The sequence below is a fragment of the Sycon ciliatum genome, chromosome 5 (genome assembly GCF_964019385.1).
Source record: "Sycon ciliatum chromosome 5, ocSycCili1.1, whole genome shotgun sequence".
In the NCBI taxonomy this organism is placed as follows: Eukaryota; Metazoa; Porifera; class Calcarea; order Leucosolenida; family Sycettidae; genus Sycon; species Sycon ciliatum.
Genome location: NC_088647.1, coordinates 22,994,509 through 23,022,364, shown reverse-complemented (window position 1 = coordinate 23,022,364; position 27,856 = coordinate 22,994,509). Strand labels below are relative to the sequence as shown.

Below are 27,856 nucleotides of genomic sequence, written 5' to 3'. Positions count from 1 at the left end.
TGTAGCCGATGCTGTATCCCAAGCAAGTGTTCACTGTTGCAGTGTTGGTTCCTTTTTCGTGTCATTTTCACAATACATGATTCACCATAGCAACGATTGTCCTTACCCCGCCTAGTTACCATTGTTACTTGAGAATGCAGAGACTGCGAATCTCAGTCTCACGCGGCCTATGCAATGAATGCACCCCCCCCCCAGGCCAAAATGAAGGCGCCAAACCGGCTCTGTCCGTAACGACCTTCGGATCGATCCACCGGGACGCGGACAGCCACCATACCAACGACCCAAGCCGGCCACTACGGAAATCATCATACATGTAGCTGTTCCCGTAGCATCTATATCTGCACTGCACCTGCGTCGGTATGTGTGTTTGTGTGTTTGGTGAAGACGCAGTTGTTACCGGTCCGCTCATCTGCGAAGAAAAGGTACAGGACCATTGTGTTTGATAGCACTTTTGTACACTGTAGTCTCCTGGGCAGCATACCCTTGTCCCAGAACCAGATAAAGTAGACCTGTTCAGTATCATCGAAAAAAATCATTGTCGGTTCGTGTGTCCGTCGGTGACAACGAGGTCTAAACGACAACGGTAACATCGTTGCGTTGTTTTCTCTCGATCGAGTCAGCGTGATGTGTTGATGATAAGCCACTAGTGCGACTTGTGCTGGAAAACCGAAGCTGCACTGTATCTGCAGCTATCCAGTATTTACGGTAAGGACGTTCTGTGCATGTAGACACTCTGTACAAATGTCACATGACTAAGAGGGGTAGACCTTGAAACCTTCAAGCAGTACAGTCAGTTATTGCCAGGCTGGCAAGATGGGTTGGAGTATCCTATGTGGAGAATTGATTTAGATTTTCAAGACGTGAAGAAAACCCGTGTTACCGATACCTACATGTAGTTGTATTGCAAGTCAAATTCACTCTATGGAACGTACTAGAACAGTGGTGCAGAGATCATAGGGAAATGACAAAGGCAAAAGAATAATTATATTGATTGCGCTTCACATGGGTCATCGCAGTTCTGTTCACGTCATGCTTGAGAAGAGTATTCAACTTCACATGCCCAGAACATTGAACCTCAACACTGTCCTCAAACTGATGCATACTTCCCCTGTACTGAAGTACTTGTATATCCGTCTCTATTTTAATATTTAACGAAACCTTATACATGAACCTCTTGCAGGGCGTCGGACATGCTACGGTCACTATGGTATTGACCGTACCACTCTTCATCCCGGGTACCCTGTGAATCAATAAAACACACTGATCTGAGGTCTAAATTTCGAAATTTTCATAGGAACCACCCCAACCCCACGAGTAAATTGTACTTCAGATGGCTGACCGTACCACCTTAAAATACCTTCTGAGGCTCCTGCCTCTTGTCATTCACAGAGCGTTAACATAGAATGATAGTTCACCATGAATGCAGCGAATGGGATTTTCTGATTTTGACCTCTTTGGTTGTGGGTCTGATCAGTGAACTCACGTCCCATCACTTTAAAATTTGCATCTGCACCCTTGATCCATAGAGGGTGGTGGAGTTCCTGCGGATTCTCAAAACTCAGTCAAACTCAGTATCACTTGAACCATGAATATCTTTTACCCATGATCTAGTGAAATGATTGTGTGTACATATGAACAGTAGTGGTGTAGAACAGAGGACTGTGTTGTAGGTGAAGTGTGTTCAGTTAACCAAAAATGAATTATGTGAGTTTTACATAATACTCGTATGTGGCTATGGAGAACCAGCAGTGACAGTGTAAGGAGTGGCGGTATGGTGTATGTGGTGCATGGCAGTATTTGTCTCCATACACATGGGTCAATCATCTCTATGCTGTGTGTGTGTGTGGGGGGGGGGGGGAGGGGTGTTAGCATAATAATATGTGTATACATGTACCTGTATTGTGTGACACTGTACAGCCGGTCTTCTGTTGTATTGTCATTCATACTTGAATTCTCTTTCAGCAAATTCATCCACTATCAGAAAAGAAAGATTCTGTTTCAAAGTTTGTTTGTTTTCACGGTTTGTGTTTTATATAACTTCTTGTTTAGAACGATGCCGTTTGACTTCTGGGATGATGTTGTCCTGCCAGCATGGCATGACATAGCTCAATGCCAGATTACGCATGAAGCATTCAAGAAATCTGTCATGGCAACTGATGAACATCATCCACGTATCAGTAGAGATCCCATACTGAGGGGACATGTGATGGCTTGGAAGGAGGTTATTAAAACCAACGAAAGGAGGTCAGAAAAGGATACTAGTAGGTTAGCCGCATATGTTGCCTGTGTTATTACCTACAAGAGAGGACCATCAGGTGTCCAGAACTTCCTTCAAGACATCCAGTCTTCAACTGTCCTGTCCAATGGTGTTGTTGGTGGAGTGCTGGAGAGAATTTGGCAAGCTCGCAAGAATGATCATCCTGATGAAGATGTCAAGGATCCTTGTGAGTAAAAGATTGCCATCAAGTTAGTTCTTACACTTGCACCCAGGTTAGCAGTTAGCAGGGAGTAGTGCAACTCGCAATTTGCATGGCATGTACAGTCAAATCTGCCGTAAGTGACCTCTGCTGTAGGGGACCATCTACCGTTAGCGACCGATTTTCCGTGCACCGACGGTTTCCCATACAAACTGATCTGTCCAGAGCGACCATCTGCTGTGCGCGACCAGCGACCGCGATTTCATGCACGGTGGCTGCATTCAAATCTGCTGTAAGCGACCGCGACCCAGGTTCAGTCAGGTGCGAAACTGTACTTGCCAGTGCGCTGTCAACTGCAAGGTGTGAAAATGCGCTGTCTTGCAAGTGCGATCGACTGACCCTGGCACCCCTATATTCTATTGAATATCCAATAAAATGATTTTTTATATCACATTCTCGTCGATTTGAGACTTTTGAGTACATGGAAGCATATATGCATGCCCGGTATGCCGGATTTACCATACATCTGCCGTAAGAGACCATCTGCCGTAAGAGACCGCTTTTTCTTGCACCAAGGGGCGGTCGCTTACGATAGATTTGACTGTATATAAAATCCGTACTTCATACACATGGTATTGCTCCACTACATTTTTCATGTGCCCTGTGTAAAAGATTGTCCCAAGCCCTTTCAGAAGAGGGTATTGTAGTTTCATGAGTATCAATATGAGATAAAGTATTGAAAGACAAGAACCACTGGAGCATGCTCTGTTCTATGGTGGATTGAAAATCTTTACAGAACAAGAAGCAGTAAATATGAAATAGTGAGTACAGTAGTGCGTTTGCATCGTGATCTGTATACTGTATTGTATAGGGCTTGAAAGTGATGACGTCAAAACGGCCAGGGAGTAGTAAGTTGACATCAGATTTCTATTTTTGGATCCACTTTCGGTGTGACTTTGCTATTGCTTAAGTATGTGGGTGCATAGCAACCCACTCATGTCGCATGCAGGTGTGACTTTTATTTCGCCACCAGTTGTAACCCCGCCCCCAGTAGCCAAATCAGTCAGTTTCACTGGCTACATCACCATGCTGTGGGTAAGACCGCTTGAAATGTGCTTGGATCCATGCAAAAACTGGATCCAAGTGGATCCAGTTTTTGAATTTTTGAAATTGTTGCTATGTTGTGACGTAGCACTTTCAAGCCCTATTGTATTGTATTGTATTTATTTAAAGGGATTCTCCAAAAGCAAATTGATGCTTATCACGGAAGTCTCCCACATAAATATCGCAAGAAAAATGGGGAAATGGGGGAGAGGAGAGTGGAAGATGAAGCATGGGAAGAAGGGAAACAAGTACCTAAATATCGAGGTATAAAAGCAGGAAAGAAATCGACGATGGAAGAAATCACCTCTGCAGATAATAGCGGGACATTTAGATGAAAAAACCCCAGCAAGGATTAATTTCAAGGAAAAAAAATTTCTCAAACGGAAAAGTTCGGAATTCCAGTCAAAGAATATCTATGCTGTGAGTAATGTATGAATATCATAGCATAAGTACATATGTTACACATTCATACATACAATATAAATGAAGGCAGTATGAGCAGTGCTGTACATTGAAGAACGCATCACATAAAGGGGAAAAAATTCACAGTTTGCGTGAGACTCGGCTGAAAGCCGAGTTTTCCGCATCCGCCGTGGGAACGCCACCACCCTCTAGGATCAAGGCTCAGGTGCAGAGCCTAAACGGTGGGAGGTGAGTAGATCAGACCCACCACAAAGTGGTCAAATACCGAAATCCCATTAACTGCATGCATGTTACCCTCGTGCCAGGCCACGAGTTCCCAATTAACTGTGGGTCGCAGCACGGCTGGAAAAATTCCTTCCGCTTCCAAGCAGGACTTAAACCTGGTACCCTCTGTTTCTCAATCATGGTCTTGGACCATCCCACTATGCCTGCCTGCCACGTATAAAGGGGAAGTAAACCCTCCAGATGTAGTCTTCGGGGTGCTGAGTCGAACGGTCTTGGTCCGAGGAAGTTGAGACGCTCCCTTCCTCCTTTATTGCCAATCGAACTGCGCCCTACTAGATGGGGATTTATATGCAAAAATGTCACTAAAAGCGCCATTTCGTTCTTATAAAAGCACAGATGACCGCGATTGGCCCATATGTTGTAGTCGTTTGGACGCTGAGTCAACTGGTTTTGGTCCGAAAAGGCTGTGATGCAGCGTTTGGCCCTTATAGTCGGGGAGCCGAAATCTGTAAGATGATTTTTATTTTCGGGGTATGCCACTTCAGAGGGAGGACTTGAAACTTCAAACAGATGTAGGTAAGGGTCTCTAGAAGATGATTTGAGAACTTGGCTGCCCCGAAGCTGTGCACCAACGCCGGTGCGAGGAGGTTTGTTCGCTCGTCGAACACTATTTCTTTGACGTGATTTCACAGTTTTTGCGCCGTTGAGCGCTTGAAAATGGGGGAAATCAGCAGGTTTCGCTGACGTAACCAGGCGTTTTCATGCGAACGACTCAATTTTGCTAGATTTTTAAGAGAAACACGAAGCGAAACGCAAAGTCACTCCGTGGATGAAGTACTAAGTATTTTATTTGTGTCGGTGTGAGTTCTGAAGTAACATACACACACACGCACACAAAAACTCACGCACACACATACGTGTATACGTAAAGTCCGCTGCAAGCGCCCACTTCGCAGCAAACGCTCACCCCAGCGGGTCCATCCCATTTTCGTCTTTTTCAGGTCAATGTAGTTGTAGAAAACTGGCATGAAGGTCGAATGTGTACAAGAACGACTGTAATGCCAACACACTGTCTATGTCTTACCAGGATCCTGTGCAAAAGCGATTGTCATTATCTTGCTGCAAAGAAAAACTTCGGTCGGGATTTCCTATGCATTCGATAAATGAGTCGTCTTTGTTATTGTAGTTCGTTCTCCTGAGGGTGAGCCAGGCCCGGAAATTTGGTGTACAGTAATGTAAATGTAAATTTGAATTTGAATTGCAGTGAAGAGACCGTTTTTGGAGTTTGGAGTTGAGAAGTGAAGTTTCCTAAAAGTTCGTTCTCCATTATTTCGGTTTTCAAATCATGAAATTTCTGCAGTGCCATGAATGTGACGATGTTGCGCTTTCAGAACGGAACGGTGATTGTCCTGATGAAGCGTCGTTCGACGACTTGACCGGTCGCAGTATTCCAGTTGCAAGTCGAACAGGGGAGATGCCACAAAAGCTACACCTACAAAGTCGCTACCAACTTGTTGAAAACTCTGAAGTGCTCGAGAAAAACCCTTGCCTTTGCGTGTTGCGTGATTTGGAAATGATGGCTTGAAACACCATCAGAAGTATATTTGGTTCCTGCAATACTCTGCTTTTTGCTACCTTGTTATTCGGAAGAAAAACCCATTTGGATTTGCGAAACACAACAAACAACATCATAAAATTAAAATCACTACGAGCTAGCTCGTAGGTAGTGCCCAAAGAGCTTTTGAAACCAGGAAAGTGGACATTGTTAACCGTAGTAAAGCGCTCTTCGCGCCACGGTGTCAGATGCACTTTTGTACAGTGGGAGTGACAGTGCATGGGGTCAGTTTTTGTTTGTTGTTGATTTTTATTTTGCTTCGCAAGGCCAAACGGGCAATGGTGCCCAATTCTATGGAAGCGAATTTCAAAAGGGAGAGAGCGACGGGGAGAGAGAGAGAGAGAGAGAGAGAGAGAGAGAGAGAGAGGGGGGGGGGGAGGGAGGGAGGGAGGGAGATGATAAGCAATTTTGTAGCGTCAACAGAGCGATTTTGCAGTGTCAATAGAGCGATTTTGAAGCGTCAACAGAGGGAACACAAAGAGTTCATAAGCGCACAAGCACGCAGAGCAATTTTGTAGCGTCAACAGAGCGATTTTGCAGTGTCAATAGAGCGATTTTGAAGCGTCAACAGAGGGAACACAAAGAGTTCATAAGCGCACAAGCACGCAGAGAAGAGTAAATGACGTGGTGTGTGGACGGGAACAGTGCGTACAGGCCAGCAGATCTTGCACAATGCGGTTGGCATTTGCAGCGGACGTTACGGTACACAAACACACACACACACACACACACACACACACGAAAAACACACACACTATTGGACCAGACATAGTGGTTACAACAATGTGTCCTGTTTTTCTTGTGTATTATTCGCTGTCTGTAGATTTCTTCACAACGGTTCTCAAGAGCAACTTACCACAGATCATCGCCAAACTAGCGACCGTACCAGATATAGTGCTCACTGAAGTATTTAGAACAGTCACCCTGGATGAAGAGTGTATCAGCACTTATCGAACGGCATGTGAGGTGGCCGGTCATGTGCGTGATCTTCCACTTTGCTGTCAAGCAGCAATTGGGGCGTCTTTACTGTACCCAGCAGACAGCTTTCTGTTTCTCTTTTATCACTTGCACCGTCCTGATCTCACTCAACGACTGGATAAAGATTTCCTGATCAAGATCGACCGTGAGGCAGGATGTGATGGGAGTAGTCTTGTCCAACTGTTGAATTTGGCTATTGATTTACAGAGCGATAGTAAGTGATAATTAATTTTGAAGACTGCGATGCAAGTTGAAGAATGGCCATGATAATGATTCTTAGTCAATGGATGATGCTGGTCTTTGTCTTAGTGTGCATACCAGCTGAAGTTTATATGAAAATACAGTTGTCTTATACCAGCAGAAATGTTTTAAATAATATTTGCTGTGTTCCAATTTGTACGAAAGATGTTGCAACATCGGCGATGATTAGTGAAGAAAGTGTCTGCTCCGAACGTCGGAGCTCACGCGGCTCCCTGCAGACTGACTTGACACTTGACTGACTCACGACTGCTTCTGGAGCACACGAAAAGCCTTTCGAACCTTCCACTCGGCAAACCTGCAAGACAGCACCACTCCCTGCTCAATACATAGTGTTTCGGGGAATTCACCCCTCATCAGTTGAGCTTGAGTAGGCTAATAATGAAATTTCTGCTCCGAGAGCACTGCATTATACGGTAGTACTCTCCGAGAGCACTCACTGCATTATACGGTAGTACTCTCCGAGAGCACTCACTGCATTATACGGTAGTACTCTCCGAGAGCACTCACTGCATTATACGGTAGTACTCTCCGAGAGCACTCACTGCATTATACGGTAGTACTCTCCGAGAGCACTCACTGCATTATACGGTAGTACTCTCCGAGAGCACTCACTGCATTATACGGTCCGAGAGCACTCACTGCATTATACGGTAGTACTCTCCGAGAGCACTCACTGCATTATACGGTAGTACTCTCCGAGAGCACTCACTGCATTATACGGTAGTACTCTCCGAGAGCACTCACTGCATTATACGGTAGTACTCTCCGAGAGCACTCACTGCATTATACGGTAGTACTCTCCGAGAGCACTCACTGCATTATACGGTAGTACTCTCCGAGAGCACTCACTGCATTATACGGTAGTACTCTCCGAGAGCACTCACTGCATTATACGGTAGTACTCTCCGAGAGCACTCACTGCATTATACGGTAGTACTCTCCGAGAGCACTCACTGCATTATACGGTAGTACTCTCCGAGAGCACTCACTGCATTATACGGTAGTACTCTCCGAGAGCACTCACTGCATTATACGGTAGTACTCTCCGAGAGCACTCACTGCATTATACGGTAGTACTCTCCGAGAGCACTCACTGCATTATACGGTAGTACTCTCCGAGAGCACTCACTGCATTATACGGTAGTACTCTCCGAGAGCACTCACTGCATTATACGGTAGTACTCTCCGAGAGCACTCACTGCATTATACGGTAGTACTCTCCGAGAGCACTCACTGCATTATACGGTAGTACTCTCCGAGAGCACTCACTGCATTATACGGTAGTACTCTCCGAGAGCACTCACTGCATTATACGGTAGTACTCTCCGAGAGCACTCACTGCATTATACGGTAGTACTCTCCGAGAGCACTCACTGCATTATACGGTAGTACTCTCCGAGAGCACTCACTGCATTATACGGTAGTACTCTCCGAGAGCACTCACTGCATTATACGGTAGTACTCTCCGAGAGCACTCACTGCATTATACGGTAGTACTCTCCGAGAGCACTCACTGCATTATACGGTAGTACTCTCCGAGAGCACTCACTGCATTATACGGTAGTACTCTCCGAGAGCACTCACTGCATTATACGGTAGTACTCTCCGAGAGCACTCACTGCATTATACGGTAGTACTCTCCGAGAGCACTCACTGCATTATACGGTAGTACTCTCCGAGAGCACTCACTGCATTATACGGTAGTACTCTCCGAGAGCACTCACTGCATTATACGGTAGTACTCTCCGAGAGCACTCACTGCATTATACGGTAGTACTCTCCGAGAGCACTCACTGCATTATACGGTAGTACTCTCCGAGAGCACTCACTGCATTATACGGTAGTACTCTCCGAGAGCACTCACTGCATTATACGGTAGTACTCTCCGAGAGCACTCACTGCATTATACGGTAGTACTCTCCGAGAGCACTCACTGCATTATACGGTAGTACTCTCCGAGAGCACTCACTGCATTATACGGTAGTACTCTCCGAGAGCACTCACTGCATTATACGGTAGTACTCTCCGAGAGCACTCACTGCATTATACGGTAGTACTCTCCGAGAGCACTCACTGCATTATACGGTAGTACTCTCCGAGAGCACTCACTGCATTATACGGTAGTACTCTCCGAGAGCACTCACTGCATTATACGGTAGTACTCTCCGAGAGCACTCACTGCATTATACGGTAGTACTCTCCGAGAGCACTCACTGCATTATACGGTAGTACTCTCCGAGAGCACTCACTGCATTATACGGTAGTACTCTCCGAGAGCACTCACTGCATTATACGGTAGTACTCTCCGAGAGCACTCACTGCATTATACGGTAGTACTCTCCGAGAGCACTCACTGCATTATACGGTAGTACTCTCCGAGAGCACTCACTGCATTATACGGTAGTACTCTCCGAGAGCACTCACTGCATTATACGGTAGTACTCTCCGAGAGCACTCACTGCATTATACGGTAGTACTCTCCGAGAGCACTCACTGCATTATACGGTAGTACTCTCCGAGAGCACTCACTGCATTATACGGTAGTACTCTCCGAGAGCACTCACTGCATTATACGGTAGTACTCTCCGAGAGCACTCACTGCATTATACGGTAGTACTCTCCGAGAGCACTCACTGCATTATACGGTAGTACTCTCCGAGAGCACTCACTGCATTATACGGTAGTACTCTCCGAGAGCACTCACTGCATTATACGGTAGTACTCTCCGAGAGCACTCACTGCATTATACGGTAGTACTCTCCGAGAGCACTCACTGCATTATACGGTAGTACTCTCCGAGAGCACTCACTGCATTATACGGTAGTACTCTCCGAGAGCACTCACTGCATTATACGGTAGTACTCTCCGAGAGCACTCACTGCATTATACGGTAGTACTCTCCGAGAGCACTCACTGCATTATACGGTAGTACTCTCCGAGAGCACTCACTGCATTATACGGTAGTACTCTCCGAGAGCACTCACTGCATTATACGGTAGTACTCTCCGAGAGCACTCACTGCATTATACGGTAGTACTCTCCGAGAGCACTCACTGCATTATACGGTAGTACTCTCCGAGAGCACTCACTGCATTATACGGTAGTACTCTCCGAGAGCACTCACTGCATTATACGGTAGTACTCTCCGAGAGCACTCACTGCATTATACGGTAGTACTCTCCGAGAGCACTCACTGCATTATACGGTAGTACTCTCCGAGAGCACTCACTGCATTATACGGTAGTACTCTCCGAGAGCACTCACTGCATTATACGGTAGTACTCTCCGAGAGCACTCACTGCATTATACGGTAGTACTCTCCGAGAGCACTCACTGCATTATACGGTAGTACTCTCCGAGAGCACTCACTGCATTATACGGTAGTACTCTCCGAGAGCACTCACTGCATTATACGGTAGTACTCTCCGAGAGCACTCACTGCATTATACGGTAGTACTCTCCGAGAGCACTCACTGCATTATACGGTAGTACTCTCCGAGAGCACTCACTGCATTATACGGTAGTACTCTCCGAGAGCACTCACTGCATTATACGGTAGTACTCTCCGAGAGCACTCACTGCATTATACGGTAGTACTCTCCGAGAGCACTCACTGCATTATACGGTAGTACTCTCCGAGAGCACTCACTGCATTATACGGTAGTACTCTCCGAGAGCACTCACTGCATTATACGGTAGTACTCTCCGAGAGCACTCACTGCATTATACGGTAGTACTCTCCGAGAGCACTCACTGCATTATACGGTAGTACTCTCCGAGAGCACTCACTGCATTATACGGTAGTACTCTCCGAGAGCACTCACTGCATTATACGGTAGTACTCTCCGAGAGCACTCACTGCATTATACGGTAGTACTCTCCGAGAGCACTCACTGCATTATACGGTAGTACTCTCCGAGAGCACTCACTGCATTATACGGTAGTACTCTCCGAGAGCACTCACTGCATTATACGGTAGTACTCTCCGAGAGCACTCACTGCATTATACGGTAGTACTCTCCGAGAGCACTCACTGCATTATACGGTAGTACTCTCCGAGAGCACTCACTGCATTATACGGTAGTACTCTCCGAGAGCACTCACTGCATTATACGGTAGTACTCTCCGAGAGCACTCACTGCATTATACGGTAGTACTCTCCGAGAGCACTCACTGCATTATACGGTAGTACTCTCCGAGAGCACTCACTGCATTATACGGTAGTACTCTCCGAGAGCACTCACTGCATTATACGGTAGTACTCTCCGAGAGCACTCACTGCATTATACGGTAGTACTCTCCGAGAGCACTCACTGCATTATACGGTAGTACTCTCCGAGAGCACTCACTGCATTATACGGTAGTACTCTCCGAGAGCACTCACTGCATTATACGGTAGTACTCTCCGAGAGCACTCACTGCATTATACGGTAGTACTCTCCGAGAGCACTCACTGCATTATACGGTAGTACTCTCCGAGAGCACTCACTGCATTATACGGTAGTACTCTCCGAGAGCACTCACTGCATTATACGGTAGTACTCTCCGAGAGCACTCACTGCATTATACGGTAGTACTCTCCGAGAGCACTCACTGCATTATACGGTAGTACTCTCCGAGAGCACTCACTGCATTATACGGTAGTACTCTCCGAGAGCACTCACTGCATTATACGGTAGTACTCTCCGAGAGCACTCACTGCATTATACGGTAGTACTCTCCGAGAGCACTCACTGCATTATACGGTAGTACTCTCCGAGAGCACTCACTGCATTATACGGTAGTACTCTCCGAGAGCACTCACTGCATTATACGGTAGTACTCTCCGAGAGCACTCACTGCATTATACGGTAGTACTCTCCGAGAGCACTCACTGCATTATACGGTAGTACTCTCCGAGAGCACTCACTGCATTATACGGTAGTACTCTCCGAGAGCACTCACTGCATTATACGGTAGTACTCTCCGAGAGCACTCACTGCATTATACGGTAGTACTCTCCGAGAGCACTCACTGCATTATACGGTAGTACTCTCCGAGAGCACTCACTGCATTATACGGTAGTACTCTCCGAGAGCACTCACTGCATTATACGGTAGTACTCTCCGAGAGCACTCACTGCATTATACGGTAGTACTCTCCGAGAGCACTCACTGCATTATACGGTAGTACTCTCCGAGAGCACTCACTGCATTATACGGTAGTACTCTCCGAGAGCACTCACTGCATTATACGGTAGTACTCTCCGAGAGCACTCACTGCATTATACGGTAGTACTCTCCGAGAGCACTCACTGCATTATACGGTAGTACTCTCCGAGAGCACTCACTGCATTATACGGTAGTACTCTCCGAGAGCACTCACTGCATTATACGGTAGTACTCTCCGAGAGCACTCACTGCATTATACGGTAGTACTCTCCGAGAGCACTCACTGCATTATACGGTAGTACTCTCCGAGAGCACTCACTGCATTATACGGTAGTACTCTCCGAGAGCACTCACTGCATTATACGGTAGTACTCTCCGAGAGCACTCACTGCATTATACGGTAGTACTCTCCGAGAGCACTCACTGCATTATACGGTAGTACTCTCCGAGAGCACTCACTGCATTATACGGTAGTACTCTCCGAGAGCACTCACTGCATTATACGGTAGTACTCTCCGAGGCAAAACATTACTAGGGATATCAACTTACAGTGACGCTTCGCTTCCAGCGCAACAAACACCTCGCGATCACCAGGCAGCAGCGCGATTCACTGTCGCACATGGAGTTCCAATTTGTCTAGTTTATAAAAGTTATTTTTTAGCCTTGGTTTCCATTATAATGAAAATGAGGAATTCTGTGCAAATCGTCCGTACCCACCATTCTTTATTGGTTTGAGGGAAAGATGCAAACGGGAAAAGTGTTGAAATCATCCATACTTGATTGCCCTTTCCCCGGTGACTTAACTTGACACTTGACTGACTCACGACCTCCATCTAGAGCACAGAAAAGTCCATCGAACCTTCGAAGTCGGCGGGAAAAACGTGAGCTTCAGTGTTGGGAGCAACCCACGTGCTGATGAAATTATCGCCCATTTCGCAAACTCTATTTCATAGCATTGTAAAGTAGGCTAAAACCTGCCTGTCATGTTTGTGGAAATCACCAGCATATTGTTAAGTAATGTCAAAATGTCAATTTCCTAAACTTTATGTACCAACAATCCAAGCAATACTCGTAGAGAATTCTTTTGTGATTCTTGTGATCTCATTTTCATATGCAGGAGGTACCTCAATATCAATGGTGAGCGATGAAGGTGTGACTGCAGTGAGAGAAGGACCGGGCAATACAGCTGAAGGTTAGTATTGTACATGTAGTGGTCATCCATTAATTCAAGAACCTATTTAGGGAAATAAATGTACAATGCTCAAAGTTTGTCAGTACGAGCCTTTCAGCGTTAGTATTCCAGCGCAAGCTTCACAGAGACCTGTACATTTGTACTACCTTTCTCAGCCCGGCGAAATTTTAGCGTCCACGGAGTTGAGGAAAATCTCAGCCTGACAGTAAATCCCACTGAGAATTAGAGCGCGGTGGAAATCAGTGTCCACACAGTCAGCACAATATACCCCAGCGAGACATAAAAGCGTGTGGTTAAGTTAGCAAAACCTGATTCGGCAGTGATCAGTGTAATTTATGTGTTACACTCAGGGGCATCCCACACTTCATCATACCCGACGGACCGGTGAGACCATGGTCGTACTACTTTTCGTCCGATGTAGTCTGCCCAATTCATCCAAAAAGCAGTGAAAATCTCAAAGGATCATGCAATTTTACATGCACTTGTACATTCACTGTGCACATAACTCACGGAGTTGACTTGGAGTAGACCAGGGTATGCATATGTGCCCTTTATTGGTACTGTTCTGTCTGGACCCACGGTTGTTGCCAGTAGACTAGTATACCGAGTACTACATGTAGTCAGTTGTATTTAGTGCTGCACAGTATGTGCTATGTACAATCAAACCTGTAATGGCGACCACTCGGATATGGCGACCACTCGACCATGGCGACCACCTTTCCTTGTCACGGACGCATTCACATTCAAAACAGCCCAGATAAGGCGACCACTCGCTCAACGCGACCGACGACCATCCACCCGCGACCGCGTTGCACATTGCTAGTACATGTAAATGTATGCATTGCATGGTGTACCATGCATGGTAGATCTACACATCAGTGCAGGAAGTGTAGATGTGCATGGTGCATGCACGACAGTTGACAGGTCTGAGGACTCCAGGCACATGAGTCGTGCGAGAGTAGCATAGGTGTGTGCAGTGTGATACACTGATCAAAATGATATATCACATGTATTATGACGTGGATGTCACGTGACCCACTGAACTTGGAGAAGAAGACCACCTGTCTAAGGCGACCATTTTCTCTCGTCCCTTGAGGGGTCGCCTTAGACAGGTGTCACTGTAGTTATACTGACTATAGCTGCAGTGTGCATGTACACGTGGTAGTCGAGATGTACTGGGGTGTATGTGGTCACGCACACACTCACAGAGTCACAAAGACAGTATGCTATGCAACGAACACCTAGCCTACAGGATACCAGTTGATCAGCTATGGTAGATGTATGAGGTGTTGACATGTCATGTCGGCATGGAGACGACCTTTCCATGGTAACTGGAGCTGTGAAAGAACTCAGTTTTGATTTGACTTGCTTACTTTTCTGCTGTGGTGAGACAATGTCGGTATGAAAGGGAGGAATGCTTCACATAATCAAATTATAGACCTGAGAAATGTCGCAGAGCGTGTGATTTCAGCAGACGTGTCACATGATTGGCAGACACTGGTTTGAACAGTGCTAGGATAAGAATTGCTATGGAAATGTTTTGCACTGGCACTCAGTGCATGACCCGGATACGTAGCGTGCAGAGAAAGTGGTCCAACTTCAAGAGGTTCAGTACTGAGACGATATGCACGTTGTGCAGATGTATGAAGTTCTGTACTAAGGTCGTAGGTGTGTACAGACCCGTTCGGGTGTTCATTGTGTGCTATACATACGCATTTGACCAATGTTAGCCTCATTTTTTTATGGCAAACAATCGCTTTTACAGTTTCTTCACTTTGGTTAGAACTAATTACTAGCTAGATCTTTGTCAGAAAAAGGGGTTCGTAAGAAATGCCTTCAGGGCCCATTTCTTAGTGGAAATAGCAGTAAACACAACAGGGTCCTGCACATTCAACACCCAACCGGGTCTACAGGATTCTACGAGATCCTACGGGATTTCGTGCATCTGTACAATGTGCATAAGGCTCATACCATCCTCTTCTAAGGTTTCATTTGCTCAAATTCACAGCAGTCAGTTACATTCCAAAGAAAGTCTTGTGCTCAAATGGTCCTGCTAATCTGTTCATGTTGGAATTCTGGGGCTGAAATAGGATTATTCTGGATGTTTTAGACTAGCTAAACCCAATACATCTTGAACATCCTTCCCATTTTCTTCAATATATTCTTCCTCATATCTACATCACGTGTATCGTGCTTTGTTCTGGTGTATGTGTATTGTGCAGCTGATAATGGCCAGTACGCAGCAGCACTAAGTGAGCTGATCAAGGAAGGTGTCCAGCTGATACCGTACGGGCGCCTGATAATGTGCGGGCCGGGCCGCACAGGCAAGAGCAGCTTCCTGCGATCCCTCCTGCGTCAAGCATTCATGTCAAAGGTCGATAGTACCATCGGTGTGGAGCTGGAGAAGGTGATATGCACGATCGAGAAGCAAGGGTTAAAGTATGTCTGGAAGCAAGCTGAAGATTCTTACCAGCAGCAGTTGGCCCTGACGCACAGAGCTGTTGGACAAGAACAAAGGAAGAAAGAGATAGTAGCAGCACTGAGACAACAAGGTGTGGAGATCCCAAAGAACACCAGGTCCACATCCTCCATGCCATCAACACCCGTGACATCACCATCCGCTGTGATTGAGACTGAGCAAGCAGATGCAGCCAGTGTGTGTGAATCTGCTGTCAGCCAACAGGATGAAGCCACCCACACCGGGTACTCTGGTCAATCAGCTACCAGTTCATCTGACACCATGGACTCTCAGAATGTTTCCACTGCATCCGAGCCGGAGGAGGTCTCAACCATGAGTGTACAACAGGTAGCAACAGCAGAGCAAGATGTGCAGCAGCTACAGACGGAAATCAACTCAGCAACGCAGAAGTTTGAAGGCTTCATTGAAGATCTGAAGAAGGGCAAAAGTGAAGTTTTCACTGCAGAGCATCTGAAGAACCTGACATTCATAGATGTCTGGGACTTTGCTGGTCAGAAGCTGTTTGCTGCGATCCAACACATGGTCCTGGCCTGTGATCGATGTGCATATGCTGTTGTATTTGATTCCTCAAAGAAGCTCCAGGACAGAGCGAAGCCGACGTTTGGTGTAGACGGTGAGGAACTGCCGCTTTCCAACAGCCTGGAGCAGACCAACTTCGACGTCATGGAGACATGGTTCAACGCTATCCACGAGGTCATTGGAGACAGCGACAACGTACCCGTGTTTGCCATTGGCACACATGTGGACAAGTTACCAAAGAAGCCAGAAGCAAGGAAGAAGGCAATTGAAGAGACTGAGCAGTATATCTGGGCCAATGCGGAGGGTAAAGCTTATGCTAACAACATCGACAAGGTGGTATTTGTGGACAACACACGAGCTGGCAAGGATCCGGAAGACCCAGCAGTTGTTCAACTACGGCAAGACATCATCCAGCAGCTGCAGCATCAGTTCAGCGTTCCTATTCCACTTCGTTGGCTTCCTGTAACCATCTCCATAGGGCACATTGCAAAATCATTCGAACGACCATGGGTATCGGTTGACGAGCTACGTCGCTTGGCTATTGCTGTTGGTAGCATCTCCAGTGATGATCCTGAGTCAGATTTCCAGAAGATGGTGAAGTTCCACCATGATCTTGGTCATTTGCTTCACTTTATTCACAATGCCCGTCTTCGTGATCGTGTCATCATCGACATCCACTGGATTCTGAAAACCATGTCACTTCTCTTTTGTCCTGAACCGAAGAGTAAGCAGAGCAAGCGTCTTCGTCCACAGTACGACTTGCTGACACAGAATGGCATCCTCCTGGAAAGTCTTGCCATCCACCGCTGGTCGCAGCACAATCGTATGACATCGCGCTACACGGCCACGGAAGAACAGCGTGATTTCCTGTTCGAGATGGGTGAGCACTTTGCCCTGTTCTACAACACCAAGACAACTGTGAATGTACCTGGTCAGAGGAAGGAGGTGACGACTCGCAAGTTCTTTGTACCAGCTCTGGTGGAACGAGTTGCACGTCTTCAAGATGAAGCGAGCAAAGGCAAGCCATGCCCAGCAATGTACTTGTACAGTGGTGCAGATCGTTACTTTCCACAAACCCTGTTCTGGTGTGGTGTTGTGAGGTGTATGCAACGCTACAGTCCAAAGGTGGATCCAATCCTCTATCACACGTCAGCACGTATTCTGGTGAAGGATCGCTTCTGGCTTGTCATGCAGTATTTCCAGCATGGCATTCGCCTGTCACTTGAGATTCCTGTCGCAGCTGGCACAGCTAAGTCTTCTACTAGCAATGCTGGTACTCGCACGGATGAGTCAGTTGGCTCTCTTGGCGTTGGTACTGCAGCAAGCAAGGATGAGTCGGCTGCAGTCAAGATTTGTCACGAGCTTCTACCGTACCTGGAGTCGGAGCTTGACAAGCTGAAGGCATTCTCCCTGACTCACGTGAAGTTTGGCAGGGCTGTTCGCTGTCCATGCTCGTTCAGCCGAGATGCGTGTCGCAAACACAAGCAGAAGTCTTGTGTAGAGATTGGCTGTCAACACTTTGCTCCATTGGTGGAGGGATCGCGTCCCCGTTGTCCTAGTGGAGCACGTCCAGAAGTGGATATCAGTGATGTACGGCAATACTGGCCATGCTTTGCCGAAGACACACAGGTAAAATATAGGTCATATTCAGTTTTTCGAAATATATTTTCCCCGTGCTTTGGGTGTATGGTCTGGCCCACTCGAGAGTATGTACAAGGCCAGGCCATGTTAGAATGGTGCAACTGTTAGGACTGTGAGGGCAAGTTCTGATTTTCAGTTTCCCTGGGCTGGAAATGTTTCTGAATCTACCAACTCGAGCACCAAGCACTCTGAACTCTAACCCGAACCAGTGTAGGCAATATTGTACAGTACAGCATGCACTCGCTGGCTCAGGGTTTGATGTTTCCATGACAACCACCTTGTGACGAGAGACACCGGCATGCACGTACACATTATTGTTATGTTATGATTTTTGTTGAACCGTCATGACAAAGTCCATCAAACCCAAATCTTTGAGAAAGGATTTCCCGTGATTGCATTTCTCCATAATGTGAAGCCGGGAATTTTCGGTGGTGTAATATTTTTGGTATTTCCCGAAATCAATGGTTCGGTAGAGCGAATAATTTCGGTAAAGCAGTTTTCCACATCCGAAATGCATTTTGCACACTGTGTGGCATGGGATTGTTGAATTTTAGTTCTCAGTTTATTTTAGGTAACAATTGCCCGTACTGAAGTTACTGAAAATAAATCTGCTCCTAAATTTTCACTTTTCACAGTAGTGCTTGATACCCGGAATGAGTACAAGTATATTTTGCTGCACTTGCAAGACAATAGCAATAGAAACATAAGGAGTTGATGTGGACAAATGCAATAGGGCTTGCAAATGCTATACCACAACCAGGCCAGGGTCATGACAGCGCTGAATTTACGATCCAATTGCAGTCTAGTTTTGTATGGATCCATGCACATTTGAGTTGTTTCCTTCTCCGTAGGGTGACAAATCTACCCATACTGACTGGACTGCTCCCAACCCCCCAGTAGTGGGGACCAACTTCTGGCACTGAATCCAATTCAGTACACCTGCACTTGACACAATGAGGGCCTACCTGTCAGATATGTATTTTGCTATGGCCGGAGTGGATCCCCATGAAGTCGTTATCTGCTTATCTGTTGAGTTCTGACTTCATCATTTTCAGTCCTGTACAAGTCTATAGTAAAGGGATGGGGGTTGGCTGGTGTAAATAATTTTCTTTGTCTGCATACCACATTGCTGTGTTTCGTTGATTTTCTCCAGACCGCAGAGCTTTCTGATACCGAGAAGCCAATGCCGGCAATGCCAATGACAGTTGTGGAGCCCGCAGTCAAGGACAGTGGTGAGATGATTTCAGTAAAGTGTTCAGTTTAAAATATACCCTGGAAAGTACAGTGCTGCTCAATGAAATCTAATCATGTGAATCAAGTATGTGCTGGGAGTTGTGCAACCCTAGACTTACAAACCGTGACTGGTTTGTGACCTGGTGCAGTGCAATGACTGCTTGCGTAACTCGATAGAATTTCATCGAGCACGCACTGTGGAATACGCCAAAAGAATTATGCATGTGATGAACTGCTCCTGGAGGTGCCTTAGGATCTTGGTGCTACCCAGACTTCCCAGTTGGAAGCCCTTTTCACATCTCACATTCCACCGATGTACTTATGTAGAGTAACCATCGAATTCTTTCTACCTCCTTGCATTTCCTGTTTGCCCTTCAGGACTATCGCATTCTGATCCTGTTTCATAACGCTCTCCTTTGACTATTTTGGGACCTCACATTCCTCTAATGTTGCATCTGATCGCTTTCACATGTCCGGTTCACCACCTCGTGCACTCATACGCACTGTGGTCTTTGGTTCACTCAAGCAATGTACTTCCTCCGAGTCCTTAAAATTGTCGCTTCGTACATCGCAATGTTTGTGACTTGCTCTTCTTAGTCAGAGTGTCGGAATCGCTGTTTTCTGTGTTCGAACATTGGTGCGACTCAACCTGCGCAATGTCTACTTGTTACTGAAGCAGTGGTGGTCTCGGACTTTGGCGGAGCTCCCTTCCGCACCAAACAAATTCATCATGCTCCGCACTATTCCGCCCCAGAGCACGAATCGTTTTTCTGGAGTTCATTCCGTTCCACATCGTTCGCGTGGGCATTTATCAAAACTGCAAGCTCTCCTATACGAATCCTGGTATCTTTCCTGAATACGATATGCTGAAGTTGACGATGGCATGAACAAGATGTTTTCAAAAACTTGCCAAGGAAAGAAGTTGCGGAACTGCTTACCGAATCCCGCTGGAAGGTCATTACAGTGTACTCGAAAAATGCTAGTTTGCCATCATCGCCTGCCACCAGGAGGCATTGATAGCTTGAAAACGAAGTTTCTTGACCTGAATTTCAACGCAAGTCTTGCTCAGCATCTTGTTGAGTGCTGAAGGGTCTGCATCAAACTCTGATGAAGACGTCTACCTTAGCTGCAAGTGCAGCGAAGCGGCAGGCCACAAACTAAAGCTTGGTTCGTCGACAATGCCCTGTCTCAATTTCTAGCCGATTTCTTTGCCCTTCGAGTGGACAAAATATGTTCGAAAAATCGGTCTGGGAAGCGACAATTTTAATGACACGGAGGAATTACATACTGTCTCCTATATCGTCTTGGCTCTTTGCTTCTGCTCCTTTCAACTTAGCTCTTTCCATCACCCTTCATTTCATCCACATAACTAGTAGGTCCAAAGTTACTAGTACTCTGTACTTGAAACCAGAGTGTATGTAGTATTGGGTTGGTCACAGCTTGGGTTCCACAACATTCATGTTTGTGTTGTTACAGTTGTACATGTAGTACCCCACTTCAAAGATTGTTTCTAACGTTATGGCGTTGTGTTGTTTTCTTTATTTTTTTCTATGTAGAATCGGCTAGAGGAGAGCACTTGGCACTGGCCACGGCCACGGCATATCACAGAGCATTACGCAAACACTACACGGGAGTAAGGCGCTGCCAAGACATTAACGTGGTCGACTGCATGGGGAGTTTGCGAGCCGAAGGTCATGTCAGTGATGATTGTGTGAAGGAAGCGAGAGCTCTGATGAAGTCAAGTGGACACACTGTGGCTTTGGATCACCTGTGCTGTGTGCTGGAGGAGCTGTCGGACGAAGGCATGTGCTACTTTGTGGAGCGCGTGCTACCATTTCAAGGTCTGTCTCAGCTGGTGGAAACATTCCAGGCTTGTCCCGGTCCTGGAAAGTGTGCTCTGAACCACCATGATCTCCACACTGCTCCCAGTGCTGATGTCAATGGGAAAGTGTTGGATGAAGTAGACACTGGAAGTGCTACTTCTTCTCCACTGAAAGACAAGGTGCAAACTGGGGTAAGAATGGATCAATTTTTGATTTTGTTTTGAAGGTGTCATCGGGTAGTATGGTACCCGCGAGACCTGTAATTTGAGCGGGTTGTCGATTAGCAATTAGCAGTTTGCGCCTAAGAACTCCTTTGGATAGTTGGAGTACGGTGTTTGCACAACTGTGCATGTAAGAAGTACAGCTACTTGCGTACTGTACACTTCTCTATGTAGCGGAAGTGCACACTCACTGTACGAACGCATTGTGGCGATCCCGCTCATGCATTGCCGTGTTACTCGTACTATGTACAATATACCCAATAGGGTACCCGTAATACCAAGATAGAAATGCCCGAACTCGTTACCCGATCAAGGCCATAACCGTTGCAGCCCTACTTTTGCTATTGTGTCCTTCAAAAAATGTATTAAGTACTAGTAGAGAGCCAGTTGTCTAAATATTTCCAATGTTGTGGCTACTGCATGGGAAAGAGTGAACACCTGTATGTCAGTAGAGATCAGGTGCATGTTTTCCTCTTTTGTTAGTTTTTAGTTTTCCAAGCCAGGGGCAATGTCGGAAGGTAATTTAGTGTGGTACGGTCAGCCATCTGAAGTACAGTGTACTTGTGGGAGAGGGGTGGCTGAGCCGAAATATTTGGAAATTTAGAGCCCAAATCAGTGCATGTTATTGATCCACGGGGTACTTACGGCAAATAGTGGTACGGTCAATACCGTACTGACCATACCGTGTGCGACGCCTCTGCAAGCAAACATATCCAGGTATTGTGCTGGATGGGAAAAGTCACATCTATTCTTTCTTTTTCATAGCTCATGAGAGCATTAGTGAATGTGGAAGGTAGATACATCATGAACATTTTCACATTATCATGGTGTAGATGTTAAAATGCCTGAATTCCCTGCTAAATAAATTATCCAACTGGTGTGCCTATTTTCTGCACTAGATGTCTGAGCTTCACCAGGAAGTACTGCGTTCAAGCTATGTGGAGTTGAAGTGTAGTTTGGACGTAGAAGAGGGCATTCTGGACCGTCTCTATGCAGAGAGCATCATCACAAAGCGCTTCTGCAAGAAACTCCGTGCTATGTATGATCGTGAAGATCAGGTAATGCTTGTGTTGATGTGTAATTACTACCTATGGTGTATTCATTTAACTACTAGTAGCCACTGCAACGTATCACACAGCATTTCTCTTTCTTACAAAGAAGAAACATTTGCAGGGACACTGGAAATCGGAACCAGCACTGCCGTCTCAATGTCGATACCTTTTTATTGAGCACCGATTGATTGTATCCTTGCAGAAGTGGGGAATGTAAGAATTCTTTTGCATGTCAAGCTTTCATACTTGGTAATTCGTGCAAAAAGTAACCAACTGCAGCAGACTAAACGCAAGCATGATATTTTGCATGTACACTCAAACGTCCCTTGCCTGGCCTGTGCGGGTGACCTCACCCGTAACTGACAACTGCTGCTACTGTAAGTCAACCAATATTCCACGTATATTTATTTTCGGCTATTTTCGGCCTGGGCATATTTGGCCGAAAAATTGTTGCAGCCGAAATTTTGTGTTGCAAGTTTAAATGTGACAGTGCATACAGCCAGCAGCAATGCAGGCTGAAAATCTGATGCGGCCGAAGTGTGTTTAGCCCTTGGAGGCCATAATTTCGATGGGCTGAAAATTTGTAGACTTACAGTATCACAGATTATCACTCTCTTAGTATTGACTCCCATTGATTTTCACTATACCTAAGCAGTCAAATATTCCTGCATATTTCACTCCTTAGGGCTATATTGACTGCTTTTATTTGACTGCTTAGGGGTTGCGTAGTTGAACGGTGCCTAGTGCAGCATTGTCCCTGCATGAGTAGGTGGTGGTGCAACGGTTGTGCAATCATAAAACCGGGTTTCATGAGGTTATCGTTCTGGAATTTGAAATACGGACTGTTTGTCGTGATAAATCTAATATTGACTTCGTACTTGGTCAGTATAGGAAATAAAAACCTCGTAAAAGACCTCGCCTTCGCCTCGGTCTTTTACTCGGCTTTTATTTCCTATATTGACCTCGTACTCAGTCAATATTAGATACATAATCCTGAGCATCAATCAAATCATGTTCTGTTTATCAACCCGTTTACAACAGTCTCCAATTTCAAAGCTGCATGCAGTGTAGTTCAATAGAGTTAATCAGATGACCCAGAGATAGTCAGGTTATTGTTGTCATCAACCACCTCACCACATGTGCACTTTTCGGCCCACCTTGACTCGTTGCCACAGCACACCATCAGCAGCATAATCTGTAGAAGGGCGAGTGCTGCTGTTGCTTACCCTTCTTGACTGTCAGGTTTGTGGAACAATCTGGAGAAGGGCAAATAGGATACTTAAAGTTTGAGAATACGAATGGCCAGGTCCAATTTTGCACAGAAATAAAAATGTAGAGCACTTGTTTTGTGCTTGATCTTTCTTCAGAAAGCATAAATAGGCTGCAGTGAACAGGATCACGGCTTCCTGGCAAAATAAGGTTCTGGAGAATGAAACCATATGAAATTTTGGTGTTGATGAACTATTTTGTTACTGCTCTCACTTGTGCTCAGCAGTGAAATTAGTACAGTCAACTTCGCTAATAACGACTGCGGATATAACGACAATTCGCGAATAACGACAGAGTTTCCATGCCCAGAACACAGTCCATTCTACCTGAATACATATAATGAAACTTCGGGTATAACGACACTTCGCGAATAACGACACTTTTCTGATGCCCCGCCGAGTATCGTTATACGCAAAGTTGACTGTACGTCGACACAAAGAATGAAATTTCTAGTGAACAGCATTTAACCCGGAAGATGTGTTTTTGGTGACAATTGCTTATCATCACCAAGTTGTGTACAGCTGGTCAAGTATGTAGTTGGACAGGCGGCTACTGAGTGAAAGCTAGACTAGGCAAGGAGATTACAAACTTATCATAATGAGAAAGTGATGGGTTGTATGCAGATGGATAGAATTACATGTTGTCCCTGCACCTCTTTTTATTGGAATGTTGTGTCTCAGGCATCTGTCTTCTTGGAAGCACTGCCGGGCTGTGGCAAGCAGGCGTTCCGTCAGTTTGTGTCTGCTCTGAAAGAGAGTGAGAAGCTGGCCCACCAGGAGCTTGCTGATCTCCTCCAGTTGAAGCTACTGGAGATATCCTCTGTAAGCATACTGTTCTTCAGTGTTAAACTTGTGCACCGATGAGGCCAGACTCGTGGGTATGTGTGTGTGTGTGTGTGGGGGGGGGGGGGTATACAGAGCAAGTGGGTAAGTACATGCGTGATTTGTGGACATGTTGAACAGGCTTTTGTCATCCATTATGTTCTCATAGTCTCTCTCTCCCCCAGGGGCGTAGGAAGCAGATTTCCAATGGTCCGGCGGTTTTTTAGCTCGTGCAGGTCGCGATTTAAAAAATATATATTAAACTCGGCCCAGTATGACTACTACAGTCTAGTAGGTATTGGTTGTAGCGTGCGTGTTTTGAAAAAACGATTTCTATTCCTATTTCGGATATTTCTTATACACGATAAATCAAGTGTGATGTATCATATGCATGTGCGCAGGGTCAGGAAGATCATCGTAAATACAACGTAGTGCTACTGTGCATGCGGCTGGTCAAAGTCCCATACTGCTTACCATGTGGCTATGCAACCTGAGTTCCATGAACACAACAGTTGAACCTGCAGCACTACGACACAACGCGAGTCAGATCAGAACTGCATTTGGGACAGATGTTATTACTACAGGCGATGCACTTTGTACTAATCTGGCACGTATCCTGCACAAAATCCATTCTTAGGACCGATATATTCTGCTATGCGATAAAATTGCTTGTACTTCGAAATAAGAATAAATGTTCACTTGAAACCCATGTTATGATTATGAAAATATGAGAGTTCATTCTTGTAAGCAGTATATTCTTTTACACGACCACGCTATAACCGATACGCACTGTTTTCACTTTGTCTTGAGGGTTAGGCATGGGAAGTTGCCATATAGGGGTGGTGAGCCCGCCTTCCGGCACCGGGAATACAGCTCGCTCGACCCTGTCTCTACTGAATGAAGAGGGCGAGTTTACTTGTAAAAGGATTGATATGAACAAATACTGTGGTATCATGGCAGACTTGAGGTTATACTACAGTAGTATACTCCTGAAGTGCATGCAGAAGCAAGTACGTGTATTTGAATTGACAAAATTCCACTTAAAACTGTCCGAATTGGGAGAGCTGATGCGCACTTCCACATACAAATTCCCGTGCGGAACTCTTCAGGCATTAGCCGTCCAGCAGTTTCTTGTGGACATTCAGGAACATCAGGTGATTGAGCCTTTCCTGGCAGGTTGTATTGCGTAAGTAGGACTTGACCCTCCGCATGGTTGAAAACGAGCTTGCTGCCTTTTTTCTTTTTTTTTTGGCGAAACATTTGTCCGGCGGCCTTCGGACCTGCCGGACCGGTTCCTACACCCCTGCCCCCCCCCCCCCACACAGACATCCTATGCTCTGCTCTCTGTCCAGTTTGGCAGAGATGCAGCATGGTTGGGCAATGTGATAGACCAGTATGCAAATGTACGGATAGTCTCAGAGAATGTTAAAACGAAGTTCGTGATATACAATGTTGTTTGAAGCCGTCAACATGAGGCTTAGTACGTGTATTGTTCCAGGACTCAGTGCATTGACAAATGTCTCTTTGTGTGTGTGCTTTTGTCCCTGTAGGGTCTGTGAAGGTTACTCTGCTGGTGGACCCGCCATGAGCTGCTATGTACCCACAATGAGCTGTACCAGTGAATGGTGTGTGCAGACGCTACTGAACGCTCGCAATGTTTCTGATCAAGTTTGTTCTGGTATTCCAAGACCTATTCCAATTGTGATTTTTTACTGCATTTTGAGAATTTGCCTGGCATTCTAACTGATGTAGACATGATTGAATTACACTTTCCTTCATGCTATATTATCGCTAGAATTAATTGCTCACTGAAATGGTTGAAAATGCAAGTTAGAGTGTAATGAAATCCACACTCTACTGCACTGCTAGTTTGTATTTGCTATCTATAATGTGTATGCTTTGCTTTGTTGCACGGAAACGTGATCCCTTTTGGTATACGTTTTGAGCTGCTCAGCTGCGCTGAAGAGCCTAACTGTTGGTGGCTTAATATATTGTAATTCTACGAGTTTATTGATTTTACAACCTTTGTGCGATTTCTCTGCGTATCGTTCGAATTTGCAAGCGTACTGTATGTGTCATGATTTCAATACTATCGGATATCCTTGATTCACCTTTCCTTTTAGCAGAGCTTATAGTTTTTACTCTCTTGAGATTAGCCTATGTTCTTTCTGCGCTAGTAGTCTGAGTAGCCGAAAAAAAAAACGTACTCAGCGGCGCATTCACGTCTGTGAGTTGCATTGCCTGAGATTATGGAGAGTTACCGTGATTGTACTTGGATTGCAAGTACTTGAAGTAGGTTGTACTGACGTATATGTGTAGGACTCAGTGACCAGTCAAGGCCCCATGACCAATCACGGTCCCCGTGACCAGTCAAACAGTCACAAACTCCCCATGACCAGTCACAATGCCCCATGACCCGTCACAAATGCCCCATGACCAGTCACAAATCACCACACATGTACATGTGTAAAGCACACAGTTCGTGACTGCTCGCGGAGTGCTTCGTACTGCAGGATTTGTTGTGGAAACTATAATTCCCTTTGAGCGGTCACAGAATACAGTTGTGACCACTACAATTCCAAGGGAACAGTTACATGCGGAATGTACAGTTACGACCACTCTTTCTCAGTGAGTAATCACAGGCAGAATATAGGTATTTCTGTATTACAAGAGAGATTGGAAGCTTTGTCACAGCTCTGAGTTTCACGTATTACTACGATCGTCAGGCAATTCATGGCTCCAAAACAGGCAGCCTGAACATAAGGGGGAGTAAGGTGGGAAATTCTGAGGGGTATCATAGGCGACGTGTATCATAGCGCAAGAGTCAGGTGCAGGCGTGAAGTTGCCAAGTCTTCAGACTTGGGGCTATGCAGCAGCAGTTCCAGCGTGAATGATATAGAATAGAGCTGGGGACTGAAATGCCAAATCCACACATGCCCACACCATTACACACACACACACACTCTGTCCCTTTTCTCACATACACGCACACGCGCGTACACGCACACACACACACACACATTCTCTCTCTCTCACACACACACACACGCACTCTCTTTCTCACGCATGCACACAAACACACACACACTCACACATGCGCGCGCGCACACTTACTCACACACACACACATAAATTACACACACTCACACATACACACACACAAATTGGCAGCGGGACTACCAGCTAGATTCACGTGACCTTGCGGACAAAGTTACGGAGGTAGAACTTGTTTTCATGACGACACTTGGACACAAGTATTTCTGTATCATTATTTTATCTCTTTTCAAACAATCCACAAGCCAAGAAGAGATGCGTAGACGGAAGAACCGTACTCTTGGTGATACTGATATGCCAGCTCAAGAAAATCTCGTCAGACATACATATCGATACATGTCTGGTGCACTCTCACTAAGAAGCAGGCATCGCAGGGTAC

The 27,856-nt window shown here is 45.8% G+C and overlaps 2 protein-coding genes across 2 annotated transcripts in view; both read left to right on the top strand.

The window, feature by feature from the left end:
• The first annotated feature begins 354 nt into the window (after window positions 1–354).
• Window positions 355–27,856, top strand: part of LOC135818073 (uncharacterized) — a 64,389-nt gene continuing 36,887 nt past the window's right edge. Inside the window, exons 1-2 of the mRNA XM_065331393.1 lie at window positions 355–705; window positions 2,050–2,444. Of these exons, the coding sequence (XP_065187465.1) occupies window positions 2,054–2,444 (391 nt within the window). The 5' untranslated portion in view covers window positions 355–705; window positions 2,050–2,053. The remainder of the gene's footprint in view (window positions 706–2,049; window positions 2,445–27,856) is intronic.
• On the top strand, window positions 5,546–26,573 carry LOC135816482 (uncharacterized). The gene is made up of 9 exons (XM_065329680.1): window positions 5,546–5,591; window positions 6,608–6,907; window positions 13,291–13,365; window positions 15,588–17,992; window positions 19,158–19,236; window positions 20,794–21,251; window positions 22,181–22,339; window positions 24,283–24,423; window positions 25,974–26,573. The coding sequence occupies exons 1-9, from the start codon at window positions 5,546–5,548 to the stop codon at window positions 25,980–25,982; spliced, it is 3,672 nt and encodes a 1,223-aa protein (XP_065185752.1). The 3' UTR covers window positions 25,983–26,573.